General features: G+C 38.3%; 1 protein-coding gene across 3 annotated transcripts in view; it reads left to right on the top strand.

Moving 5' to 3' along the window:
* APC (APC, WNT signaling pathway regulator) overlaps positions 1-26,861 on the top strand; it is a 131,127-nt gene that overhangs the window by 92,613 nt on the left and 11,653 nt on the right. For 2 of the 3 annotated variants that reach the window (XM_008060673.2, XM_021713716.1), the window contains 6 exons: positions 12,049-12,147; positions 14,760-15,138; positions 17,430-17,525; positions 23,406-23,545; positions 24,195-24,272; positions 24,846-24,962. In XM_008060673.2, coding sequence (XP_008058864.1) covers positions 12,049-12,147; positions 14,760-15,138; positions 17,430-17,525; positions 23,406-23,545; positions 24,195-24,272; positions 24,846-24,962 — 909 coding nt within the window. Of the gene's footprint in view, positions 1-12,048; positions 12,148-14,759; positions 15,139-17,429; positions 17,526-18,857; positions 18,912-23,405; positions 23,546-24,194; positions 24,273-24,845; positions 24,963-26,861 lie in introns of all 3 variants that reach the window. The other variant, XM_021713715.1, reaches the window with a different exon arrangement.

Here is a 26,861-nt window from a genome sequence, read left to right as displayed (position 1 = left end):
CCTGTAATCCCAGCACTTTGGGAGACTGAGACGAGAGGATTGCCTAAGCCCAGGAGTTCGAGACCAGCCTAGGCAATATGGTGAGACCTTGTCTCCACACTAAATCAAAATATTAGTTGGGTGTGGTGGCACACACCTGTAAGTCCCAGCTACTTGGAAGGCTGAGGTGGAAGGATCGCCTGAGTCCAACAGGTCGAGGATGTGGTAGCCATTGTATTACTGCACTCTAGCCTGGGTGACAGTAAGACTGTGACTTAAAAAAAAAAAGATTCTTTTAACCTGTCTTACAATAGGATCTGTATACATTACAGCCTCTTTATTTGTTTTGCTTTATTATTTGCTTCAAAGCAAAAACCATTGATATTAATTTAAAATGAAACGAACAGTGAACATTTGTATACCTAACCCTGATTTGTACCCCACATCTTCAAAATAAAAAAAAAAGAAAGAAAGAAAAAGAAAATCAGGACCGGGCACAGTGACTCAAGCCTATAATCCCAGCATTTTGGGAGAACAAGGAGGGAAAATTGCTTGAGTCCAGTTCAAGACCAGCCTGGGCAATATAGCAAGACCTCTTCTCTACAAAAAAAAAAAAGAGAGAGAGAAAATGAAAACCAATCTCTTTAACGTTCTCAGGATTACGATAGCATGCTCCACCAAAGCACTTGTCCTGGTGTACTTGCTCCACCACCACATAGGGATTTATTCTGTTCCCTCTCTCACCTGGCTTCCTGCCTACAGTCATCCTCTTTGTAAAGTCTTTTATTGGCTTCTCTTGATCCTCAGACTGATGATAACTCTTCATTGTGACCCATATTATCTGGCTGCTACCTGTCTTGTCTACTTTATTCACGTCTAGCTCTCACCACTTCAACCACACTGGCCTCCTTTCAGCACCTCATATTTATGGGCCTTCCTTCTTCTGTAGCCTGTGCACACCTGTACCTGTACTGTGTAGTGCACCTCTCATCCCATTTTTCTCAGGTATTTTCAGCACATGTGTGGCTTAAGTGTCAGTTTTTGAGAGAGGCTTGAATAGATCAAGCCTCTAGTAGTGAACTACTAGAAGCTGTCGCTGCATGTTTCTCTGCTTTGAAGATAACTGCATTTACAACTTTACGTTTATTTGTGTGATTATTTGATTAATATTTGTGTTTCCCTCACTAGACTATAAGTTCCAAAAGGGCAAGGATTCGTCTAGTTTTGTTTACTTTCATGCCCCCCCCACCCAGTCCATGATAAATAGTAATTTGGTAATAGATAAATGATTTTTTTTGTTTCATTTTGTCTGTTTGTTAGTTTGTTTGAGTCAGAGTCTCACTCTATCTCCCTGACTGGAGTACAGTGGCATGGCTCATGGCTCACCATAGCCTCAACCTTCTGCATTCAGGTGATCCTCTTGCCTCAACCTCCCAAGTGCCTGGGACTACAGGCGTGCACCACCATGTCCAACTGATTTTTTTTGTAGAGATGAGGTCTCACTTTGTTGCCTAGGCTGGTCTCAAATTCCTGGACTCAAGCAATCCTCTCGTCTCGCCTTCTTTAAATGCTGGGATTATTGGCATGAGCTACTGTGCCCAGTCAAATAAATGTTTAATAAATGTTTGACCTTGATAAATAAGTGTTTAACCCTGATAAATAAATGTTGGGTGGTTGGGAGGCTAGAACTGACATCCCACTAGAAATAGAGTTTCTTGATCTATGAGTAAACTCCCTTGGAAGTTGAATAGAAGGAAGAGCTTGAAGTAAATTATACAGGACAGATCCCTGCTTACTTAGTATCTAACTATGCATGCAATTCATTTATTACTTGGTTCTCAGCTCTATTTGAAATTTGGAACCAGATCTCTGAGGTAATAGTAGGTTGTGATGAAGTTCAACATAAGTGGGAGAAAGTTGGAACGGTAGGAAAACCCATTTTGCTACTATTGGTTTTTAAAACTTTTTATTGTGAAAAATTTCAAACAAATACAAAGGCAAACAGAATAATATAGTGATCCACATGTATCCCTTTCACTTTTATCTCCCATTTTATTAAGAAAATTCCAGGCATCATCATCATTTCTTCCATAAGTATTTCACTAGGTACTTAAAAAAATGAGAATACTTTCTTAAGGTAAGTAACTACAGTGCCATTATTACACCCCAAAGAAACTAACAGTAATTTCTTAATAGCATATATCCAGAGAGTATTCAAATGTATAGTTGTTTAATAAGTGTCATTTCCACAATTTATTTGACTCAAGGTCCAGATAAGGTCTACAAATTGGGACTGGTTAATATATCTCAAAAGTCTATTTTAATGTATAGGTTCTTCTTTTTCTCTTGTTTTCTTGCTGTTTATTTATTGAAGCACCAAAGTTCTTTTTAATATAGAGTTTTCTGTACTCTGGATTTTGCTGAAAACATCCCCATGGTATAGTTTAACATGTTTCTTTGTCCTCTAGTTTCTGTAAATTTGTAGTTGGTTCTAGAGATTTCATGAGATTTGGATCTAGTCCTTTTTTGGATGGAGGACAAGACTTTTCATAGGTGGCATTTTGGTCTTCCATCATGTCTCATTTGTTTCTCTTTTTGTGGTATTAATGCCTAGCTCTATTAATTTATTAGGAGTTATAGAATTAGCTGGAATACTTCTGTAAGGAGAAACTTTTTGTCTCCTGTTTAATTACACCTTGGTGCAGTTTGTACCAAAAAATCAGGAGGAATATTTGTGTCTTTCATCTGCCAGGTTTCACAGTGAGTTGGAAGCTGCTACTACCTTTGTGGTGGGACCCTTTTGCGTTACTTTCTAAAGTGGCAAGTAGGAAGAAAGACAAGCGATTCTAACCTAGCAGATTCAATAGAAATTGACTGTATTTCTATTCTGCTCAGTGTAACTATCAGGTATAGTCAGTCTAGTCTCCGACAAACATGTGAGTGGCATGAATATTTATGGACAATAAGGGGAATGCAGAAAATAGACAAGTGATTGATTCTAATATGTCCTCAAAGGGCTCCTTCCAGCCAGTCATCGTATCCTCACCTTTCTATTCCTCAGCCCGTTTTTTATGTCCCTGTTCATCTTTTCTTTCACTTCTTTCGCCTGGAAGATAATATAAAACTTATTCATCAATATTCACCATCTGTTTAAGCATCCTCATTGGGCCAAGACTATTCTCAGCCCTAGGATATGGTGGTAAGCTAGGCATATGCTACCTTTTCTTCAAGAAGCTTTTGATCTGGAAGACTGATAAGAAGTTTCCAAAAGTGTATTAAGTACTGTGAGAGGGCAAGACCAAGTTCGTAGTGGTACAGAAACACATATTAGAGAACTAAAACTAAATCTAGTACAGGGTAAGGTTAGTCCTGAAGAAAGTTGCAAATTAATTTCACCTGACACCTGAAAGCTAATTAGATAAAATAGATATAATAATCTCAGTGAAAGATGATGATAGCCTGAGGATTTCTTCCCTGACCCTCAAATTTGAGAGGGTCACTTAGTCAACTTGCCTGAGTCTCTGAAGATTTAGGAAGTATACTCTATCAAACTTAGGGGTTGGAGCCGGGCTCGATGGCTGAGCCTGTAATCCTGTGCCTTTGGGAGGCTGAGGTGAGTGGATTGCCTGAGCCCGCGGGTTCAAGACCCGCCTGGGCAGCAAGACCTCATCTCTACAATAAATCAAAAAATCAGCCGGGCGTGGTAGCGCATGCCTGTAATTCCGGCTACTTGGAAGGCTGAGGTGGAAGAATTGCCGGAGCCCAGCAGGTCGAGGCTGCAGTGGCCGGGAGCAGCCACTGCACTCCAGTCTGGGTGACAGAGTGAGACTCCAACTCAAAAAAAAAAACAAAACCAAAAAACTTACGGGTTGGCTTATGAGGGTTGAGAGAGAAGGAGAAGCCAAGAATGACTCCCAGGTTTCTGCTGTAGGCAGGTGGAAGGATAGTGATGTGATTTAGTGATAGCACTAGATAACGAGGAGGCTTGTGAGGGAAAATAATGAGCCTGGTTTTGAAAATGTTAAGTTTAAAGATGTTAAGTCTGAGATATCAAATTAGAAATATCAAATGGGATATTAGATATTTGGGTTTGGAATTGAGAGGGAAGGTGAAGAATTGATATTTAAAGGTATAAAAAAGTTTTATATCCCTAATGAGTTTATAGTGAGAAGATGAAGACCTAGGCTAAAATTCCAAAGCAATAGATTAACACACATCCACCCCCGCCATAAGGATTAAAAAATCTCCATTGGGCTTCACAAAAAAAAGTTTATTGCTGACCTTGGCAAAAACAATTTTACTGCCTTTCTTTCCTACTCTATCATATTGGAGTGAGTTGAGGTTTAAATGAAAGATTAAGAAGTAGAAGAGGCCGGGCATGGTGGCTTACACCTGTAATCCTAGCACTTGGGAGGTCAAGATGGAAGGATCACTTGAGCCCAGGAATTCAAGACCAGCCTGTGCAACCTAGCAAGACCTCATCTCTACAGAAAATAAAAAAAATTGGCCAGGCATGGTGGCATGTTCCTGTAGTCCCAGCTACTCTGGAGGCTGAGGTGGAAGGATTACCTGAGCCTAGGAGGTTGAGGCTGCAGTGAGCTGTGATCATGCCACTGCGCTCCACCCAGGGTGATAGTGAGACCTCGACTCTTAAAAAAAAAAAAGAAGAAGAAGTAGAAGAGAGCAATTTTAGCTAACCCTAAAAAAGTCTGTGTATGAACTGCCTAAGAGAGAAAAGGCATTAACTGATGTACACTGTACATTTGAGAGAAAATTTGTTTCTGTTTTTTAAGACAGAAAGATGAGTATGTTTGAGTGCTGATGGGAAGGAGCCAGTAAAGAAAAAGGCTGAAGATCCATGAGAACAAAGAGAAATGGGAAGAGAATGATCCAGAGCACATGTAAAAGGATGAACCTTAGATGGGAGGAGGGGGCCTCTGATGTCACAGCAAAAGATGGAGATGGATGAAAGGGAAAGTAGTTTTATCAATCTGTTAGTAAGAAGTTGAGAGAATTTTGTCTGTTAAGCTTCAGTTTCTCTGTAAAGTAAAAGATGAAGTTACTTGTGGTAAGGGAAGAAGAGCCACAGTTTTTATAAAATGGGGCATGTCTAAAATAATTCCTGTGAGGAAAAACAGTAGAACTGACTAGGGAAACAAATTACAGGTACAGCACTGAGGACCGAGGTGATCATAAGTGTATATGGGCAGCATCCTAGAGAGTTATGTATTTCTCTCACATGCACAGATTTCTCAAATCCTGCCCAGCACTTTATGTCAGGGTCTAGAGAAAACAGACAGTTGGATTCATCTACGATTGCAGTGTTTCCAAGCAAGTGGGTTAGAATAATGGTGGGGCAGGGATACTGAAAACTAGCAAGTGAATTGCAGAAGTGATAAACACAAGAAATCTGGGCTGAAGTATATAGAAAGGTCTATGTACTGAATGTGCCAGTCATTTCAAAGAGGCGATGTCTTAGAGAAAGTTGAAGACCAGGAAATAAAAGCTGTAAGTGAAAAATCAGAGACATGTGGGTATTTATGAAGCATGAAATGTGAGTTCTACAGGAAGTTTGGCTAGAAAGAACAGTTTGGGACTGAGAGGAGTGATACAGCGAGTACTTCTGTCTTTGCATGGGAGTGAGGCTGATTGGAGGCATGTGCAACATGACTGACTTAGCAGGTCTTCAGGTGGTGAGAGAGTTAGTCACACTCAGGTTTCCTCAGAATTTAGTGGGAAACAATTCTTAAGAAGTAACTATTTCTTGTGGGTGGGGAGACTCTAGTCCTTATAAGGGAAGTCAGCTCAGGTCTAGCCTTAATAAATGACCCAAGAAAGATTCTCAAACACCGAGTTCTAGACTCATAGAGTCTACCTTTTGGTATCTTCATATAGTATATGCATATAAATTTCTAGCTAGATAGATTGGGGGATTGGGAAGTGTCTCAAAATTAAGGGATTATATAGGGAAATACTAAGACTGAAGCTTAGAATAGATTTGGTGTTTACACTGAAATGAATGTCAGGAGCATGTTTTATTATGGAAGCAGGTTTTCCCTTGTTTCATAATTAAGCACCTTATTTTTCTTTTGTTTTAAATAGTGCATCTGTTATCTATTACTGCTTAACAAATTATCCCTAAAACTTAACAGCATCAGTAGATATTTATTTTTGTTTCTATGGATCAGAAATCCCAGTGTAGCTGAGCTGCATATCTCTGGTTCAGAGTCTCCCATAAGATTGCAAAGTATTGCCTGTGGCTGCATGTATCTGTGGGCTTAACAGGGGAAGTTCTGCTTCTAAGCTCACTCATATAGCCATTGACAGGCCTCAGGCCCTCATTGGCTGCTGACCCTGCACATAGGCCTCACCACAGGGCAGTTCATGATGTAATAGCTGGCTTCCCTAAGAGAGAATAAGAGAAGGTGCCCAAGATGGAAGCCATAGTCTTTGTCAACTTATCTTGGAAGTGCCTTCTCATTACCTCTACAGTATTCTGTTCACTAGAAGGATTCACTAAATCTGGATTCAAGGGGAAGGAATTACATAAGGGCGTGACTACCAGATCACCAGGAGTCACCTTAAAGGCTGCATACAACAGTAAAAATATTTAGACATTCTCAAAGATAGTATGTGTGTGCCAGGCTCAGTGGCTTAGCCTGTAATCCCTCGCCTTGGGAGGCTGAGGTGAGTGAATTGCTTGAGCCCGTGGGTTCGAGACCCGCCTGGGCAACTTGGCGAGACCTCATCTCCACAATAAATTTTAAAAAAAATTAGCTGGGCGTGGTAGCACGTGCCTGTAGTTCCAGCTACTTGGAGGACTGAGGCGGAAGGATTGCCGGAGCCCAGCAGGTTGAGGCTGCGGTGGCTGGGAGCAACCACTGCACTCCAGTCTGGGCGACAAAGTGAGACTCCAACTCAAAAAAAAAAAAAAAAAGATAGTATATGTGTTTCCACAAAAGGAGATATTCCCCTTCAACTGTAGATCAAGAAAGATGCCTTGCCTGAATTTACTAAATGAGCTCCCTGACTGTTCTCTTTACCCTGAGCCTTGGCCCCTCAGATATATCCTCTTTATTAATTATAGCCAGGCTGGGTGCAGTGACTCATACCTATAATCCCAGGGCTTTGGAAGGCCGAGGTAGGAGGATTACTTGAGACCAGGGATTTGAGACTAGCCTAGGCAACATAGTAAGACCCTGTTTCTACAAAAATTTTCAAAAATTAGCCATAGCTACTTGAGAGGTTGAGTCAGGGTGATCACTTGAGCCCAGTAGTTTGAGGCTGCAGTAAACTATGATTACACCACTGGATTCCAGCCTGGGCAACAGAGCAAGACAATATCTCTTTTAAAAATGTAATTACAATCAGAGATTTATTTGTAGTTATTCTGCCCCTTCCTCTCTCACTCACACATAAATATACCATGTTCTCTCTGACCTTTACTTATGCCTCTACCTCTGTCTGGGCTGCTCTGTGGCTAATCTCCTTCATTCTTTTTATTAGCTAATTCAATATTGCTTGAATTCCACATAATTCAAGTCCAAAATCAGATGCCATTTTGGGGGGGACACCTCTGTACTGCCAAGACTGAGTTCAGTACTTTTCTGTGTGTTCACACAGTCTTTGTCAAAGCACTTGCCCACCATGTGTTTTCAAGCTGAACTCCTTATCTAGATTCCCCGTGTAGTGAGGGGGGAATGTCTTATTCAGTTATGTCCTAGTGACTAGCATACTTCCTGGAAAGTAGCAGGCGCTAGTCAATATTTGTTGCTTGATTGCATGAGGATATATAGACCATTTTAGAAGCACTCAGTAGCTGGAGGTAATGGAAAGAGATACAAGATGAGTTTTTCCTTGCTGCCCCATCTCCCTACCGTGAGGAGTTCCCTAATTAGCTGTTCTCTAAAAGTGTCCCTAAAGGACTCATCAACATAAAGAATCCAGACCCATGGCCGGGCGCAGTGGCTCACGCCTGTAATCCCTGCATTTTGGGAGGCTGAGGTGAGGGGATTGCCTGAGCCCACGGGTTCAAGACCAGCCTGGGCAACTTAGCGAGATCTCATCTCTACAGTAAATCAAAAAATTAGCCAGGTATGTTGGTATGTTCCTGTAGTTCCAGCTACTCAGAAGGCTAAGGCAGAAGGGTCACTTGAGCCAGCAGGTTGAGGCTGTGGTGGCTGTGAGTGTGCCACTCCAATCTGGACGACAGAGTGAGACTCCAACTCAAAAGAATCCAGACCCACAAGGCAATTAAAGACTGGAAAGGAGACCATCTCTGGACTCTACTGGTATTCTTAATCCAACCCTAGATTTCCCTATGTGAGCATGAATAAGTGAATTTGCATGCTTTTATATGGGGAGACACAAGAATCAGCTTTATTGAGGAAAGATTACCATACAATAAAATACACCTATTTTAAGTGATAGATGAGTTTTGACAAATGTGTAATTTTCTCTTTAAAATGTGATTCTGAAATCGCCATACTGTTTTGCACAGAGGTTGTTCTAGTTTGCACTCCCACCAACAGTGTAGAAGTGTTCCCTTTTTGCCACAACCTCTCCAGCAACTGTTATTTTTTGAGTTATTGATAATTGCCATTCTGACTGGAGTTAGGTGGTATCTCAGTGTGGTTTTGATTTGCATCTCCCTGATGATCAGTGAGGTTGAACATTTTTTTATGTGTCTGTTGGCTTCTCGGATGTCTTCCTTTGAGAAGTGTCTGTTCATATCTTTTGCCCATTTTATAATGGGTTTGTTTGTATGTTTTCTTTTCAGTACGTTTGAGTTCCTTGTAGATCCAAGATGTTAAGCCTTTGTCAGACCGGGAGTTGGCAAATAACTTTTTCCCAGTCTATAGGCTGTCTCCCTGCTCTCTTGATGGTTTCTTTGGCTTTGCAGAAGCTTGTCAGTTTAATGAGGTCCCACTTGTCTATCTTATCTCTTATGGCCTGTAGGTTTCAGGTTTTGTTCAGGAATTGGATGCCAGTTCCAATTTCCATGAGGGTATCTCCTTCATTTTCTAAGGTTCTTATGGTTTGAGGTTTTACATTTAGGTCTCTGATCCATTTAGAGTTAATTTTTGTGTATGGGGATAGATAGGGGCCCTGTTTCAATCTTCTGCATGTGGTCAGCCAGTTTTCCCAGCACCATTTACTGAATAGGTTCTCCTCTCCCCAGTAGTAGGTGGTGGAGGCTTTGTCAAAGATGAGTTGGTTGAGAAATTGAGGTTTTGCTTCTGGATAACACACTTGGAACTTGTGCTATCTTCCATGTGTTTTATCCATAGAAATGGAGAGGCTGTCTCTGGTTTAATTGTTTACTTTAAAACAAATCTATTCATATCAAGATATTGATTTAATTAATAGATTAAAGGAAGTGTCGTTATTGAATATCGCCATCTGGTAACATGATACACTTCTCCACTTTTCTCTTGATCAGCAAAATGTTACTACTTTCTTTATACAAAGAATAACTTGTATTTTTAAACAAGTATTTCCTTACTTACCCAAATCTTATGTTATCGAATTATACAATTTTTAAATTATGTGTTTGTGTTGTAAATTGAATTTTCAAAAATCATATAATCCTCTTGTTATTGCTAAACTATAGAAAAGTTATTGACTTTAGTATATTTACCTTATATCCCAAACCCAAAACTGTCTTAATATTTCCAAAAATAAATTAAAAAATGAAATAAATAAAATGTGATTCTGAGTGATGATCTAAAGTATTAGCTTTTGTGAACTAGGCTCGGTGGCTCAGCCTGTAATCCTGCACCTTGGGAGGCTGAGGTGAGTGGATTGCCTGAGTCCATGGGTTCGAGACCCGCCTGGGCAACTTGGCAAGACCTCACCTCTACAATAAATCAAAAATCAGCCGGGCGTGGTAGCGCGTGCCTGTAGTTCCAGCTACTTGGAAAGCTGAGGCGGAAGGATCGCCGGAGCCCAGCAGGTCGAGGCTGCGGTGGCCAGGAGCGGCCACTGCACTCCAGTCTGGGCGACAGAGTGAGACTCCAACTCAAAAAAAAAAAAAAAGAAGAAGAAGAAGAACTATCCTATCCTAGAGTTTGTCTTCTACAGAAGTTCCAAGCAACCCTCTTAAAAATGAACTTTGGAGTATTTATGAACTTTATATAACAAACTGGGAAATCTCTGTATGAGCATATAATTACCTTTTACAATCCCAACTAATCACTTAGGAATGCATTTTTAACAATTTTCTTTATTGTCTACTTTAGTGGAACTTAACAGGGGAACACTTAAGGTTGCTAGCTAACATGTTACCACAGCCAGGCTTGCTGGCACATATCTATAGTCCCAACTACTCTGGAGACTGAGGCAAGAGGATCACTTGAGCCCAGGTTTTGAAGGCAGCCCGGGCAACATAGCGAGACCCCATCTCCTAAAAAACAAAAAATGTCACTGAAAGTGAACTTTATGTACAGAAGGAAATTATAAGGTATTTCATCCTTTGTACAGTGTAGAGTAAAAGCTATCCTGAAAACTTATTACTCTCATCTTTTTTTTTTTTTTTTTTTGCCTTATTTCCTTCTCCAGTGAGCCAGAGCATCTGTGTCTAAAAGACAACTTGAATCAGCAGTGGTATCCTCTATCCTGATACTCTTCTGAATTTTGCTAATAGCTTCTCATTCATTCATAATTCAACAAATATTTTGTGTATATCCACAACGCCTAAGACTACCCTTGGTGCTAATACATACAGCAGTGAATAGAATAAAGCTTTTGTCCTCAAATAACTTATCATCTAGTTTTTTGTCTTGAAAGGTCAAGAACTGCAACCGAGTACCTACAAACATTGCTGATTGAATGTTCTTCTTAGCATCATTATTTTTTCATTAATGAATGAATTTAGCCATGGCCTATATTTTGATAGGTCCCAGATACTTATCTGCAACCCTCAGTCCTGTTCAGAGTTGCATCCTATGTTTTTAGATGCCCATGGAGCTTTCTGACTGGATGTCAGTATATTCAAAGGTGAGCTTGTGTCCCACAATGAAAGCCATCTTCTCTTTCTGGGTGTCCTGTATCCATTAATGGCATCATTTTTAACCATTTATCCAAGCTCAGCACCTCCAAGTTGTCCTTGATTCCCATCCTCTCTTTACTCAAGTTATTCAAGACAATCAATTTGATCCCCTAAATATCCTTCAAGGCATTTCCCACTTCTCTAGTCTCACTGCCCTGGTTTGTGCCCTCAGAGCTGCTCAACTACCGAAAGTACCCTCTTCGTTTCCCACCTGTGGACTCTCCATAGTTCTTTAATGGTGTAATTCTGGTTGTACCACTCTCCTGCCTAAAGACCAGTGACTCCACAGTATCCACAGCTTGAAAGCAACATCTTTAAAATAACACGAGATACTTAATGATTTAGCCCAACCTCTGTCTCCCACCATAAACCTTGTGTTCAATCCACATTAAACAGGAACACTTCACGCTCACTGTATTTTTACCTTTGCACAGGCTCTTTCATCAGTCTCCCATCCCAAAATGCAGACCGGGCTTTTTTAAATGATACTCTGATAATCCCTAAGTAGGTGGTTTCTTCTTCCTTGCACTGCAATTACTTATGTTTTCATGCCTTTCTCCAGTAGAAGTTTCAAACAGTTCTTTCTAAACTGTGAGATCTTAGAGAACTTCTACTATACCAAATTCACACTTAGTTTTCTGGCAGTTTGGAGCATTTCAGAATTTAAACATTCCTTCATTTCTTTCCACTCATCAACTTACATTTAACTGAATGTAGCTTTATTTCTTTTGATCTGCGAAAAAAATGTTACTTTAGAATTTCTTCAACATCTGGTTACTTCCATACTGTGATGTAACTTTCTTATGTAAGAAATCGCCTTTTCTTCAGTTTTTCTCTGATATATACTTAATAAACTTATAGGTAAAAATATTAATTTAGAGCATTATAATGGTTGTACTTTTTATGATATATCTAATTGTTTATTCTTAAAACAGTTTATTTGAAGTACCTTAACATGAAGTTATCTGGTTTTTTTCTATAATCTTAATTAAGCACTGTATAATTTGCTTAATTTCTAGGGTTCGACTACACGAATAGACCACGAAACAGCCAGTGTTTTGAGTTCTAGTAGCACACACTCTGCACCTCGAAGGCTGACAAGTCATCTGGGAACCAAGGTAACAGAAGATCACAAACCCTGGTCACTAATGCTGTGAATATTTTGCTAAGACATTCTTCATATATGTTTTCTAGAGGAGAATTCTGATTTGCAGTCTCTTAAATAAATGATATCTTTTTTTTACAAATAAGCATAAACAAAGGGAAAATTAGGATTATAAAAAGTGCCAAATCAACTAGTTTTTTATTCTTTTTCTGAATTATTCTTTTCTCTGCAAGTGTCCTAAGTTCCAGCCTAACTGGCTCACTTCCTTCTTCTTGAACACTCCCTGTGACTTTTCTGTCTCCATGTGTTGCCTGCAGTGGCGCATACCACAAATGGCAGCTAGAGTCCTAACCAGCCTTCAAACTCTTCTTGGATTGCTTCTTTACAAAACATTTTCTGATTCCTAAGATCCTCTTACCTCTCTATGCAATCCATCTACCTTACTTGAATCACTAACGATGTGCACGAAACTTTCTTTTGGAAAACAAAATGTATCTTTTATTGCATCTAACACAGTGCCTGCACATAAGTGTTTTAAAAATGTTTACTGCCAGGCTTGGTGGCTCAGCCTGGAATCCCAGCACTTTGGGAGGCTGAGGCAAGTGGATTGCCTGAACCTGCAGGTTCGAGACCATCCAGGCAACTTGGCGAGAACTCAATCTTTACAATAAATAAAAAATTAACTGGGCGTAGCCTGCACCTGTAATTCCAGCTATTTAGAAGGCTGAGGCAGACAGATCACCGAAGCCCAGCAGGTCGACGCTGGGGTGGCCATGAGTGTGGCACTGCACTCTAGCCTGGGTAACAGAGTGAGACTCCAATTCAAAAAAAAAAGTAAAAAAATAAAAATAAAAATGTTTTCTGAGATGAATGGAAAAATTATTGAAATTGAATGTTACCCAATACTAATAAGTGAGCTTTCTTAGACTATCTCAAATGTTATCAAATATTTTAGGATTTGGGAACAGTGTTTGAAAAGAAAATGATTATTATTGTTTTAAAGTCAAAGTCTTTAATATTATATTAAGGTTAACTTCTAATGTTACTAAATAATACATTTTTGGCTAAATCTAAATAATTTTATTGTTTTCACAGCATACCTTGTATACTCATTCTTTGTTCTAAATAATATACTATTATTATATTATAATGTACTCTGAGGAAGCATGTTGCTGAAATAACAGATACTGTTTTAAGTAATGAATTTTAGAATAATCAACAATATTCTCAATGTGAGACTTGTTTTTTGTTATAAGTCACAGCAGTTACTAGTTGGGACCTAGTAAGCCAATAACTGTGCTAGGAATTTTAGGTACCTTATCTCTGATCCTCTTGAAAATCCTGTGAAGTATTTTTATCCCTCTAAATAAGAAAACTGAAGCAAAAGAAAAAAAAATGTTATTAATCTTTACAGAGAAAATCCTATTAGGTATTCTTCATTTTGCAACTCAGAAAACTGAGGCCCAGAGAAGTCAAATAACTTTACTAGTGTCATGCAACTTGCTCCTAAGGGTGGAGCCAAAATTTGAACCTAGGTCTGATGAAAGCCCATTTATCCACAATCCTGTATGCTAGCTTCCTAAAACGTTCATATCTAAAAGTATATGTGTGTTTATATGTTTCTAGCAGCATTTCTCAACCTCAACACTAGTGGCTGGATAATTCTGTGTTGGGTTGTAGAATGTTTAACGGCATCCCTGGTCTCTACCCAGTAGGTGTCCCTAACATGCCCACACTACAGTTGTGACAACCAAAAATGTCTCCAGGATGATGACAAATGTGTCCTGATGGGTGCAAAATTGCCCCAGAATGAGAATCACTGATTTATAGAAGTGGTACCTTCTTTATATAATAGTTTCTACTTTTATATAATATTCTCTAGCTTCGAAATAAGTGTAGGTCATGGTCCAAGACAACTGGGTACTGTTTTCCTGTTTCCAATGTTTTATTTAGTACTTAAAATTTATTGTCAGAGAATAATTGGTGTTTACCAGTTGCTTTAAAAAAATTGACTACAAACCCTGGTTTTGTCACTGTTTGTGATCATGGCATTTTCCTGTTTAGGATAAAATATTTCTGCATGTATAATTATATAACTTAACAATATTATAATCTGATGAGAATTAATGATTACTAAGAATTAATATTTAGTAAGTTATAATTGTTACAAAAGTGTTTTTTATTTAGTACTTATAGTTGTAGATTAAAAGAAGCATAAGAAGATTTTTAATTGTGTAAAGAATTTAGATAAGCCACATTCCTTGGTGTGAGAGAGAGAGAGTGAGTGTGTGTGTGAGTGAAAAGTCATTTGATTTTTACTCATTATAATCAATGGATTTCCACCAACTGATCCATAAATAGACGAATAGCACTAACCATTTGAATGTTAGTAAATATACAAGAATTTACTTTCTCTTTTAATACTGTAAATTACCACTCCTGTTATTTACTCACACAAAGTGGTGATGATTATATAGATTTTGAAATGACACTCATTACTTCATCCTGGAAAGGTTTTGTTTTTTTTAAATAGAGTTAGAGTAAATATCCCATTCATCACTTCATTGGTTCTGGCTTTTAGATATTAAAGTCATAATTTTGTTTCTAAACTCATTTGGCCCACAGGTGGAAATGGTGTATTCATTGTTGTCAATGCTTGGTACTCATGATAAGGATGATATGTCGCGAACTTTGCTAGCTATGTCTAGCTCCCAAGACAGCTGTATATCCATGCGACAGTCTGGATGTCTTCCTCTCCTCATCCAGCTTTTACATGGCAATGACAAAGACTCTGTATTATTGGGAAATTCCCGGGGCAGTAAAGAGGCTCGGGCCAGGGCCAGTGCAGCACTCCACAACATCATTCACTCACAGCCTGATGACAAGAGAGGCAGGCGTGAAATCCGAGTCCTTCATCTTTTGGAACAGATACGAGCTTACTGTGAAACCTGTTGGGAGTGGCAGGAAGCCCATGAACAAGGCATGGACCAGGACAAAAATCCAAGTATGTTCTCTGTAGTATATGTTATAGTGCATGTTTCTAAGCAAATGTAAGTTTTAGAACAAAAAAAATTTTTAGTATGTTGTCTTTATGACCAAGACATGTTATATTAGCTATTTATGCCACTATCATATCTTAAAGCTTAAGTCTTTATTTCCCTAGAAAAATCTAACAAAGGAAAGTGTTATATACACTACAATATAGTCAAAAAAGAACAGCAATCAAGAGAGATGTATAGAGTCATAGCATAGTAAGGCCTTAGTAGGGCAAAAAGAACTTGAGTAACTGTGTTGCCCATCTTTTTCATTTCATTGGTAAAGCTCAGGAAAGTATCTTTACATAAGTTCCTTCAGCTATTGGTGACCAAGCCATTATCTTTTTTTTACATTTGCACATCATACTTCAGTAGACACAGAACTGTGTTATGTCTATTATGTTACTTGATCCTCACAACAACCTTGTGAAGTAGGAAAGAAAGGTACTGTCATCTCCATGTTATAGACGAAGAAACTGAGACTCAAAGAAGTTAAAAGACCTGCCTTTGGCCTCACAGCTAGTAAGTGGTAGAGCCAGGAACAGGCCAGATCTCCTAACTCAGCAAAATGCTCCTCCTACTATACAATCCAGCTCTAGGTGATGGATCCCATTTGCTAAGGGAAATAAGCCATTCAACTCTTTGCTCAGGAGAGGGAATGTGGGAGTTGAGATCCTTGGGGATATAACTTCATTCCTGTAGCCAGGAACCAAAAGCAGTAAGTATATAAGGTAAGGCCTTCCTTTCACCTGCTAAGAACACACACACAAATTCACACACACACATGACAAGTAGACAGTTCTGTTATATTAGCCTGTAGATTTGGGGAACAGGAGAAGAGGGTTGATCAGAATATAACTTTATGAAGCAGATTTTTTTTTAAGCTTAGATATGAAAGTAGATTTATTTAAGAATAAGAAAAAAAGCTTTTATATCTATTTGTCCTAGGGATTAAATAAGATTTTACTGGGAGAATAGAACATTGTCTTTCTGGATTGTTTTCTGTGGCTATCCACAATTATATAATAATCTACATTTTGTACTTTTAATACCTGTTTTTAACGCCAGGCTCGGTGGCTTAGCCTGTAATCCCAGCACTTTGGGAGGCCGAGGTGAGTGGATTGCCTGAGCCCGCAGATTCGAGACCCGCCTGGGCAACTTGGCGAGACTTTACAATAAATCAAAAATTAACTGGGCGTGGTAGCGTGCGCCTGTAGTTCCAGCTACTTGGAAGGCTGAGGTGGAAGGATCGCCGGAGCCCAGCAGGTCGAGGCTGCGGTGGCCGGGAGCAGCTACTGCACTCCAGTCTGAGTGACAGAGTGAGACTCCAACTCAAAAAAAAACAACAACAAAACCTGTTTTCAAAAATTTAAGTAAAATAAAATAATATTTCTTCTGAGAAATAATTTTTTAAAAACTATATCAAGTACTGAGTTTGAACCCTTATGCATTGTATTAAACGTGGAGATACATTTTCTTAGGTATCTTTGTCTTTAAATTTTTGTTTACTGTCTGATATATCTGACTATATAGTAAACTTTCTCTATTAGGTATCACATTTATACACAGCCATGTGCTCTTAGCCCACACTCATGACAATAGTTTAAATAGAAGTTATAAACAAAATTAGACAGTTTTACGCCAAAATATTTTTATTCTTTTATATACTCAACATCATTTTAAATTATTAATTATTTTAGCAATAGCATAAACCTACAAGGAACTTATTCTGACAAACTAAGTCAGGGGCAGAGGAGTGGTAAACATTTTTATAGAAACAAGAAAAGCTGACTGGGTTACACCTGTAATCCCAGCACTTTGAGAGGACAAGGCGGGCGGATTGCTTGAGCCCAGGAGTTCAGGACCAGCCTAAACAACATAGCAAAACCTTGTCTCTACAAAAAAATCAAAAAATGATCTGGGCATAGTGGCACATGCCTGTAATCCCAGCTACTTGGGATGCTGAGGTAGATGGATCTTCCAGTCCCAGGAGGTAGAGGCTACTGTGAGCTGTAATTATTGTGATATACCACTGCACTCCAGCCTGGGTGACAGAGTGAGACCCCCAATTCAAAAAAAACAAAAACAAAAAAGCCTTTTTTTTTTTTAGTATTTTCTCATCTGTTCAGCAAATTTGTTGACAAAATTTTATGCACTAGGGATATATTAGTGATCTCTGCACATTTTTTAAGTATAATAAGTGTCATTGCTTTTGAAATAACAAAGATAGATTATGGTTTATGTTGACTTTATTTTTCAGTGCCAGCTCCTGTTGAACATCAGATCTGTCCTGCCGTATGTGTTCTAATGAAACTGTCTTTTGATGAAGAGCATAGACATGCAATGAATGAACTTGGTAAGACAAAAATGTTTCTTAATGCCATAGACAAATACCAGTGGATTTTAAAATTATAGTAGAAATTCAGTATAGTAAATGAAGATTTTTAATCATTGACAAATTGAAGTATAAGGCCTCTAGCTTCTATTATCAGCTGCTTCCTCTTTGCAGCAAAAAAATTGTACCCTGGCTTCCAGGGGAGAAAGAATCCCAAATCACAGAAACTGCTACTCTGTTATAAAATTACTTGAATTTTCAAAATCTTAGCCAAAGAATGAAAAAAATGACTAAATGGGCCACTCCTTATCCTTGTGACCAAGGTAGACCCTGTGTAACACCTAATGAGGAGAGTAATTGGAGCTATTCTGAAATGTGGAACTACTTTATTGTTTATGAACTCTGTCAGTCACTATTGATGCACATCAGGAGGAATGATTGCAAAGATTTTTATTTATCTTCATGGTTATCAGTACTTTACTGGATTTTCATCATAAGCAGCATGTTATTTTTGAAACTGGTTAATGTAGAAAAGCATTATGCTTTAATTTAAGTCAGAAACATTCCATGAATTTTGAAATGATTACTCCCTTGGGTATGTGTTACCACACATTCCAAACCTTATATAACCAGCACTTGTGCACCCCATTTTCTGTGTAACGGTTTTTCTTTGATTTCTAGGTTCCTTTTGCACATGTGCTATTTATAAATTGCATCATGCTGAGCCATCTCATGTGAACTGGATCTCTCTAGTCATGCCACAAGCAAGACCCATATACTTAGTTCCCATTTTAGTGCAACTGTGCCCTTGCTTTTTGTGCTGTTTGTTATGTTACATTCCAGCCCCTACTTTGTATTCCTACCACCTTCATCATTGTCATTCATCATTTACCTAAAAAGTGATAAATCATGAGACTCTTAAACACAAAGAACATGAACAGCCAAAAATGAGTGTTGCCTCCTTCTGAGTCATCACCTTGGGAGGCTCTGAACTTGGAGATTTCAGGCCTTCCCTCTGGCCATACTTTTCTTCCCATAGGCCTAGCAGTTGGCCCATCTGATTCTCTTTCCTCCCCCACCTCCTATGGAATTTCAGTTAACTTTATGAATTCTCCCCTCCTCACTGCAGTCTCAGCATGTGTGGACATTTTAAGTTCTTTTTTAATGCTAATAATAATGGGAAAGGGATAAAAATAATGAATGAACAACAAAAATATCTAATGTGAAGATACCACAAAGGTTTTCCTATAAATGTTCCTGTGTTCCAATGGACTGTAGACTAGGACTGACACATTAATCATCTGATTTCAAAGTAAAACCTAGACTCAGTATTTGTTCCTCTTCCTTCTTCAGGTAGGAAGGCTACCCGGGGCATTTCATCACAGGAGCTAGGGCAGGGGCTTTCAGGTGAGGAGCAGGATGGGGCCTCTGGGGGTGTGGCTGCTGGGGACATAGCCACAGGGGATTACCTTCCTCTCATTTCCAGCCTCCAGATTTGCACTGGGGCAAAAGGAGGATTAAGGTGTGTCGATTGGGGGGAGATAGTAGAAGATAGCAAAAGGTATGGGCAGTAAAGGATAAGGAGGAAGGATATCCCAAGTAGGTGAAGGAAAATTCTAAGCCCAGTCAGCAGCGACAGCATTTGTACATATATGAAGATTCCACTTCTATCAGGGTCATTTTGCACCTATTAGCATTAGAAGTTTTAGACTGTAGTGTCTGTGATATATATTTATTAATTCCCAAATCTGTCCCAGAAACTGTGCTATGTACTAGATTTTTATAGTGATCCTGGCTTTCAAGGAACTCATTGTTTATTATTAGTGTTTCACAAAATTTCTAGATCATAACAGTCACCAGAGGTACTTGTCAAACCATATGGATTCTCTGGCTCTGCAGCAAACAAAATCTCCAGGAGAAGGACCTAAGAATCTTATTTAACAAGTGACCCAGGTGATTTTCCTGTTCAGGAAACTTTGTGAAATACCAATCTATAGAATATTGATGTTGGGCCTCTGACATTTTCTTTACCATGAGGCATTTCATGCTAATGGTGATTAAACCAAATAAAATAAAAAAGAATACACTTAAAAAAAAACTGTCATCACTCTTTTTAAAATGAGTCTAAATTAAGGATTCGGTTGAAGGTTATTACCTGAGGCTGTTGGTCCTCTGCTATCTATATGGTCATGAGATACCATATTGGATAATAGTTTGGTCCATCTAGACCACTGTTGTCTTCTTTTATTTTTTTGAGACAGGGTCTTACTCTGTCTCCCAGGCTGGATTGTAGTGGTGCAATCACAGCTCACCACCACAGCCTTGACCTCCTGGGCTCAAGTGATCCTTCTGCTTCAGTCTTCCAAGTAGCTGGGACACCGGTGCATTCATCATGCCCAGCTAACTTTTAAAAAAAAATTTTTAGTAGTGATCGAGTCTGGCTATTTTTCCCAGGTTGATCTCAAACTCCTGGGCTCAAGCAATCTGCCCCAGCCTCCCAGAGTGCTGGGATTATAGGCGTGAACCACTGTGCCCAGCCTTGGCCACTGTTTTCTAATAAAGGCCCTGAGAAAAATATGAAAGGACATGTTCATCATCTTTGCATAACCTTGAAACATCCTAGTTTTTCTTAGAGCAACTAATTTTTTTTTTTTTTGAGTTGGAGTCTCACTCCGTCGCCCAGACTGGAGTGCAGTGGCCACTCCCAGCCGCCGCAGCCTCGACCTGCTGGGCTCCAGCGATCCTTCCACCTCAGCCTTCCGAGTAGGCGGAATTACAGGTGTGCACTACCATGCCCGGCTAATATTTTGATTTTATTATAGAGATGAGGTCTCACCTGCCCAGGCGGGTCTTGAACCCGTGGGCTCAGGCAATCCTCTCACCTCAGCCTCCCAAAGGCGCAGGATTACAGGCTGAGCCACCGAACCCGGCTGAACAACTAATTTTTTATTCTATCAATCCAATCATGAATTTGCATTATATGTTAGTAAATCCATTTATAGTTTTAAGCTTTGAATTCTATTGTTTGCTTCAAAATTCACTAAAGTAAAATATTTTATTTACCTGAAATTATAAAGGGCTTCCTCTTTTATCTGATATTCCAAAAGTTTTTGAATGTTCTTTTTTTATTAGCCATGTTCTTCATGAATTTGTTGACATCTACCATATTCTAAAATCTTTTTCAATATCAAGTTCTAAAATTTTTAGTTTTTCCATACAAGAGGACTCAACTCTTTGGTCATTTAGTGCCTTCTTGGGACCTTCTTCAGGTACATTTTATCTTTCTTAAAAACGTATCCCAGATATTGCCACAGCAGACAAAATTTTATACAAACACAAAGCATAGTTTATTTTGTTTCAGTATCGACACTGCTTTAAAATACTTGACATTTTGAAGACCTTATCAGTATACCAGGCCACACAATCTTGAGGTCTTCCCATGTCAGTTTCCTGGATCTCAATGCTTTTACTGGCTCTTTCTTGTTTACCCAAGTATAAAACAGTAGAATTCCTTGAAGCTTTGCCCTAGGCTTTCTTCTGCTCTATGCTTCGGTTAGTTCTTTTCAAATTTGTATATTAATCCAAGTTGTCTCTTCTGATATTCAGATACATTATTGAACTGCATATGTGACACCTCCTCTGAGATAGTAGTTTAGAACTTCTAACAGAACTATCACAGACTGAATTGTTACCTCCCCCATCCTCAAATTTCTGTCTTTTCCAGGGTTTCTTTTTCAGAAATTGGCATCCTAATCAACCCAGCTGCTCAAACCAAACCATGCATGACTCCATCCTTATCCTCTATACCCATAACTGAGTGCTTTAATTCTGCTTCTTAAATAGATTCCAAGTCTCTGCTCTTCTGTTCATCCCCAATCTAAGCCACCATCAAGTCTCCCGTTCTGCAGCTTTCTCTTACTTCCCTTCCCACTTCTAATCATAATCTATTCTGCTACTGTAACCATAGTAATCTATTTATTATTTATGTATTTTTTTAGAGACAAAGTCTTGCTGTATTGCCTAGACTGTTCTTGAACTTTGAGCTTAAGCAATCCTCCCACCTTGGCCTCCCAAGGTTCTGGGATTACAGGTATGAGCCACTGCACATGGCCAGTAATCTGTTTGGAAGGAACATCTCATTATTCCCTCCCCTGCCTAAAACCTTTAATGTGGCACATAAGACTTACTTTAAAATATGTTACACAAAAAGTCCTTTATGACAGCTTTGTGGCTTGTAATTCTAAAGGCAAATTAAACTTTATAATCTCATTCTTTGAAGTGTTTTTTTTCCTAATATTTGCCACATTTTATTAGTCATTGCCACATTAAACAATGACTAATAAAAACTTATACTTTTGGCATGCACCCATATTTGTAGCTTCATCTTGTGGCCCTCTCCTTGGTGCTATGTATTTCAGGCCAGGGTCCCTTGCATATATGGTTTCCTTTGCCTAGAATGCTTCTTCCTTGTTCGTGTCCCACCCTTGTTAGCTATATGTTCATCCTTTAAGGCTTCGCTTAAACATTATTTCCTCAGTCTTTTTCTTGGGGACCCCCATCCTACGTGAAGTCCACCTGTCATCTTACTCTGTGCTTCTATACAGCCTATCACACTTAAATTAATTGTTGGCTGTCTACTTTTGCTCTAATTTATAAGCTGTATAAAGTCAGTGACTTCTTTGTTCACTGATTATGTGTTTTCCACCATTATGGGTGTGTGGAGGAAAATCTTTGGATTTTCTTTAACCAAATGAATTGTCATGTATCTGTATTCAAACTTACCTGTCATTTCTGCTAGTCATAAATATTTGCATGAATCTTCCTACAGTTAAATCCCTTGACCTGGGATTCATGATCCAAGATAGAACTTTGTTTTGCAAGCTTGTAGATTCTTCCAGATTATTTATAAAAATATTAATGTACTGATTTTCTTTCAAATTAATGACCTGACAGTTTAGACCTGTAGTATCCAATAATTGCCTGTTGATGTTCATCCTTTTTTCTGTCTGAACCAGTTCTCTGTGACAAGACAGTATCTCAAGTCCCATGATGATTAATATTTGATGATGAATAATATTTTGCACAGCCTCTATATGCATTTTTATCTTTCTTTTGTTTATTCCCTCACCATTTTGCTTCGCTTGTTTTTAACTGCTTCCTTTGTGTGTTTCCTTTTTCTCTCCTTTCCTTTTGTTTTCCTTCTTTCCTTCCTGGTGTTGACCACTGTGGGCATTGTTGAGCATACCCAGTAGAGAGAATCAAGGGGAAAGAAAATACTTAATGGTATATAGTTGGTATTTGATACTGCAAAAGAAAAGTAAGGATTTTTTAAAAACATGAATAAGTAGTTTTATATAACTTAGTAATAAATTGAACAGATAATTCTTTTCCATAAAAAATTAAGCTTTGCTTCATGCACAGTTTCATTTAAAAGTTTCAGTATTCCTAAAGGTAATTATTTGGCAAACAAAAGAAATATTATGGTAATTAGGACCAGTGTGTGGCAATGATGAGTGTTTATAAAACCCTAATAATTAAAGTAAGTTGTCTTTTTCTGCTTATGTTCAGGAAGACCTAGTATTAGAAAATAACCTTATTCATTGTTGGCAAAGTATAGTGAATATGCATTAAATAGAAAGTAATACTCATTTCACTCAGTAAGGCAAGGGGCTGGAGGGTGGAGAAACTGGCAGAAAATGGAATAGTTGTCAGTTGTACTTTAAAATATGTTATATAACAAGTCTTTTATGGCAGTTTTGTGGCTTGTAATTCTAGAGACAAATTAAAACGTATAGTCTCATTCTTTGAAGTGTTTTTTTCTTAATATTTAAGTTTCCAACTTGGTTCCAATTTGTTTTATTTTAGATTATTGTCTTTTTCCTCTTGCCCTTTTTAAATTAGGGGGACTACAGGCCATTGCAGAATTATTGCAAGTGGACTGTGAAATGTATGGGCTTACTAATGACCACTACAGTATTACATTAAGACGATATGCTGGAATGGCTTTGACAAACTTGACTTTCGGAGATGTAGCCAACAAGGTATGTTTTTGTAAGAAAAATTTCTTAAGATAGCTCAGGTATGAGTTAACTTACTTTCATACAAACTGATTTTCACTGATTTTTCTCTTATCACCCTCCTCATTAAACAATGACTAATAGAAACCTACATTTCACACCCGCTTAATCTTACTCCGTCGATTGTTTTGCCAAAGGCACATCTACAGATGGAACATAGTGAGTTCGTGTACTCGCATTAAAAATGTTCCTAAGAATATACTTTTAGTGATCATTTCTATAGTTCATTACTAGAGAAGTTTCTCTTACCATGTAGAATTTTTAAATCACATGCATACACAATTCCTGTTTGTAGTAATGAGAGCAAAAATCTGAAAATTCTGGTGACCAAGGCAAGTGTTACACATATACTGATTCCATCCAAATCAGAGACCGTTTTTAAAATCATTTCTTACCATATATATTCACTTTATTTTTTCAGTTTGGCAAAGAAGAACAGATAGCAAAGAATTAGCAGAATATCTGTCTTTCATTTAGATTGTTCTAGATCTCTTGTGGGTAAAATATCAGTTATGGGTAAAATATCAGTTATGGTTAAAATGAGCCCAAAAGTAAAAAAAGCACAGCTTTGAGTTCCCTTATTGATGATCCCGTTCTATATCTACTTTTGCAGGCTACGCTGTGTTCTATGAAAGGTTGCATGAGAGCACTGGTGGCCCAACTGAAATCTGAAAGCGAAGACTTACAGCAGGTAGTATTTAGAATATCAGATGTTTTTCTCAGATATTAGCAGGTTAATATCCTGATTAAGATTAATCTTTAGCTCAGTATATAATATCTCATGTTTAAAATATGTTCCATTGATACCAGAAAAAGAAAAATAATTAAATTTTTTGTAATCCTAGTAGCACTTAGAAAGAATTTCTTTCTTTTTTTCTTTTTTTGAGACTGAGTCTTCCTCTGTCATCCAGGCTGGAGTGCAGTGGTGAAGTCATAGCTCACCATAACCTTGAACTCCTGATCTCAAGCGATCCTGCCACCTCCATCTCAGCCTCCCAAGTAGCTGGTACACATCCACATCCAGCTAATTTTGTTTTCTTTAATAGAAATGAGATCTTGCTATGTTGTCCAGGCTAGTCTCAAACTCCTAACCTCTAGCAATCATTCCTCCTCAGCCTCCCAAAACCCTGGCGTTACAGGCATGAACCACCCACCCAGAATTTCTTTATTAATAGAGTTCTATTCTTACCTCTAGCATTAAAAACAAAATAGCTAGTATGAATCATTTTATAAACAAATTATTCTAAAATTGATGTATTTACAGGTTATTGCAAGTGTTTTGAGGAATTTGTCTTGGCGAGCAGATGTAAACAGTAAAAAGACGTTGCGGGAAGTTGGAAGTGTAAAATCATTGATGGAATGTGCTTTGGAAGTTAAAAAGGTACCTTTGAAAACATTTAGTACTATAATATGAATTTCATGTTGGCCACTTGTTTTGCTGCCTTCTCCCACCCATGAGACTCCCTAGTTTCTCACCTGTTTCTCTCACAGTTTATTTCACAGTTCACAGTTTTAGAGTGCTCCAAACTCCTAAAGTATTAAGATGGAAAAGACTGCAAGGGAACATAATGTACATCAGGGCATGTCAGCTTCAACACCGTAGGCATTTTGGTCCAGATAATTCTTATTTTTGAGGGGCTGACCTATGCATAGGATGCTTAGCAGCATCCCTTTGCCCACTAGCTGCCAGTATATCCTCCCCCAAGGTATGGTTATCAAAAGTGTCTCTGGGTTTTGTCAGAAGTCCCTGGGAAGGAAGAAGGACAGAATCACTGCCAATTAAGAATCACAGGTATTACCTCTGTGCTCTCCAAACTTTAAATTTTGGTGGTCAGTTTACCGAGAGGTGATCAGACCCAAGGGTGAGGAATCCCCAAATAATAATTTGTTTACGGAAGGAAATACCTCCACGTGGGATATCTGCTTCAGAAACTAAGCTAAATTTTAATAGAAGAAAAAAAAACTATTATAAAGATAATATTCAGATATACTTAATGTCTGCATAAAACCTTTAAAAATGTTGAATAAGCAGAAGACTTGTATTGACACTTCAGAAAGAAGATACATATGAATGGCCAAAAAACACTTAAAAAGATACTCAATATCACAGTAGTCAGGGAAATGTAAATTAAAACTATAATGTGAGCCTATTACACAAATTCTGTGGTTAAAATTTAAAAGATTGGCCAAGTGTCAAGGATGTTGAATAGCCAGAATCTTATATATTGCTGATGGGAATGTAAAATGGTATAACCACTTTGGAGAACATTTGGCAGTGTTTACATAGATATAAGTGAAGCATACACTTATCGTACAACCCAGCCATTCCACTCGTAAGTATTTATCCAAGAGGAAAAGAAACATATGTTCATACAAATACTTACACACAGATATTCACAGCAATTTTATTTCTAATAGCCAAAAACTAGAAATAACTCTAAGGCCTGTCAGCAGGTGAACAGCAAGCAAATTGTAGAACAGCTGTACAAGGGAATACTATTTGGCTATGAAAAAGAATGAACTATTGTTACATGCAGTCATCTGTAGTGGCAGAAAACAGATCAGTGGTGGACTGGGATGGAAGGGGACGGGTGGATTATAAGGGAGTACCAGGGAACTTTGGGGGATAATGTAAACGTCGGTTATCTTGATTGGGGTGATGGTTTTATGGTTGTATACATGCATCAGAAATGATCAGGTTGTGTACTTGAAATGTGCAGTTTATTGTTCTTCAGTTACACCTCAATAAAGCTGTACCAAAAATTTAGTACCATGCACACTAAAAGACTCCAAATCAAATAATGCTGTATATTTTCAGAAAGATCGAATGTGTTTGTACATATTATGAGAACTTTACTGCTGCTGACTAATTCGCTAGAATTTATTCTCTCTTTTTCTACATTCAACGCAAGCAGTCATTATGAATATTATTTTTCTCTTTTTAATTCGACATCAATTCTTTCTGAATATCATTAGCTATTAATGGCCAAGAGAATTGAAACTACCTTCCAGCTCCTCCCTGCCGGTGCTGCCTCACTGTTATCTCCATCCAGCCAGCTCTTACTCTTCTATACACAGAACCTTTCTTGACCTGCACTCTGTGTCCCAAACTTTTCTTTTGTTCACTTAAAGCTGTTAATCCCTTATTCTTGTCTTCTGCATCTTCTCTACTGTATTCTTTTTTTGTTTTTCAAATATCTATAAGAAACCCGATATTTTGAAAATGAAAATAAAAGTGATCGGTGACTTCTTCTAACTACAGTGTTTGTCTTTTCCTGTT

Source organism: Carlito syrichta, unplaced genomic scaffold (genome assembly GCF_000164805.1).
Source record: "Carlito syrichta isolate Samal-C Ts95f unplaced genomic scaffold, Tarsius_syrichta-2.0.1 Scaffold304694, whole genome shotgun sequence".
In the NCBI taxonomy this organism is placed as follows: Eukaryota; Metazoa; Chordata; class Mammalia; order Primates; family Tarsiidae; genus Carlito; species Carlito syrichta.
This window is presented reverse-complemented; position numbering and strand designations above follow the sequence as displayed.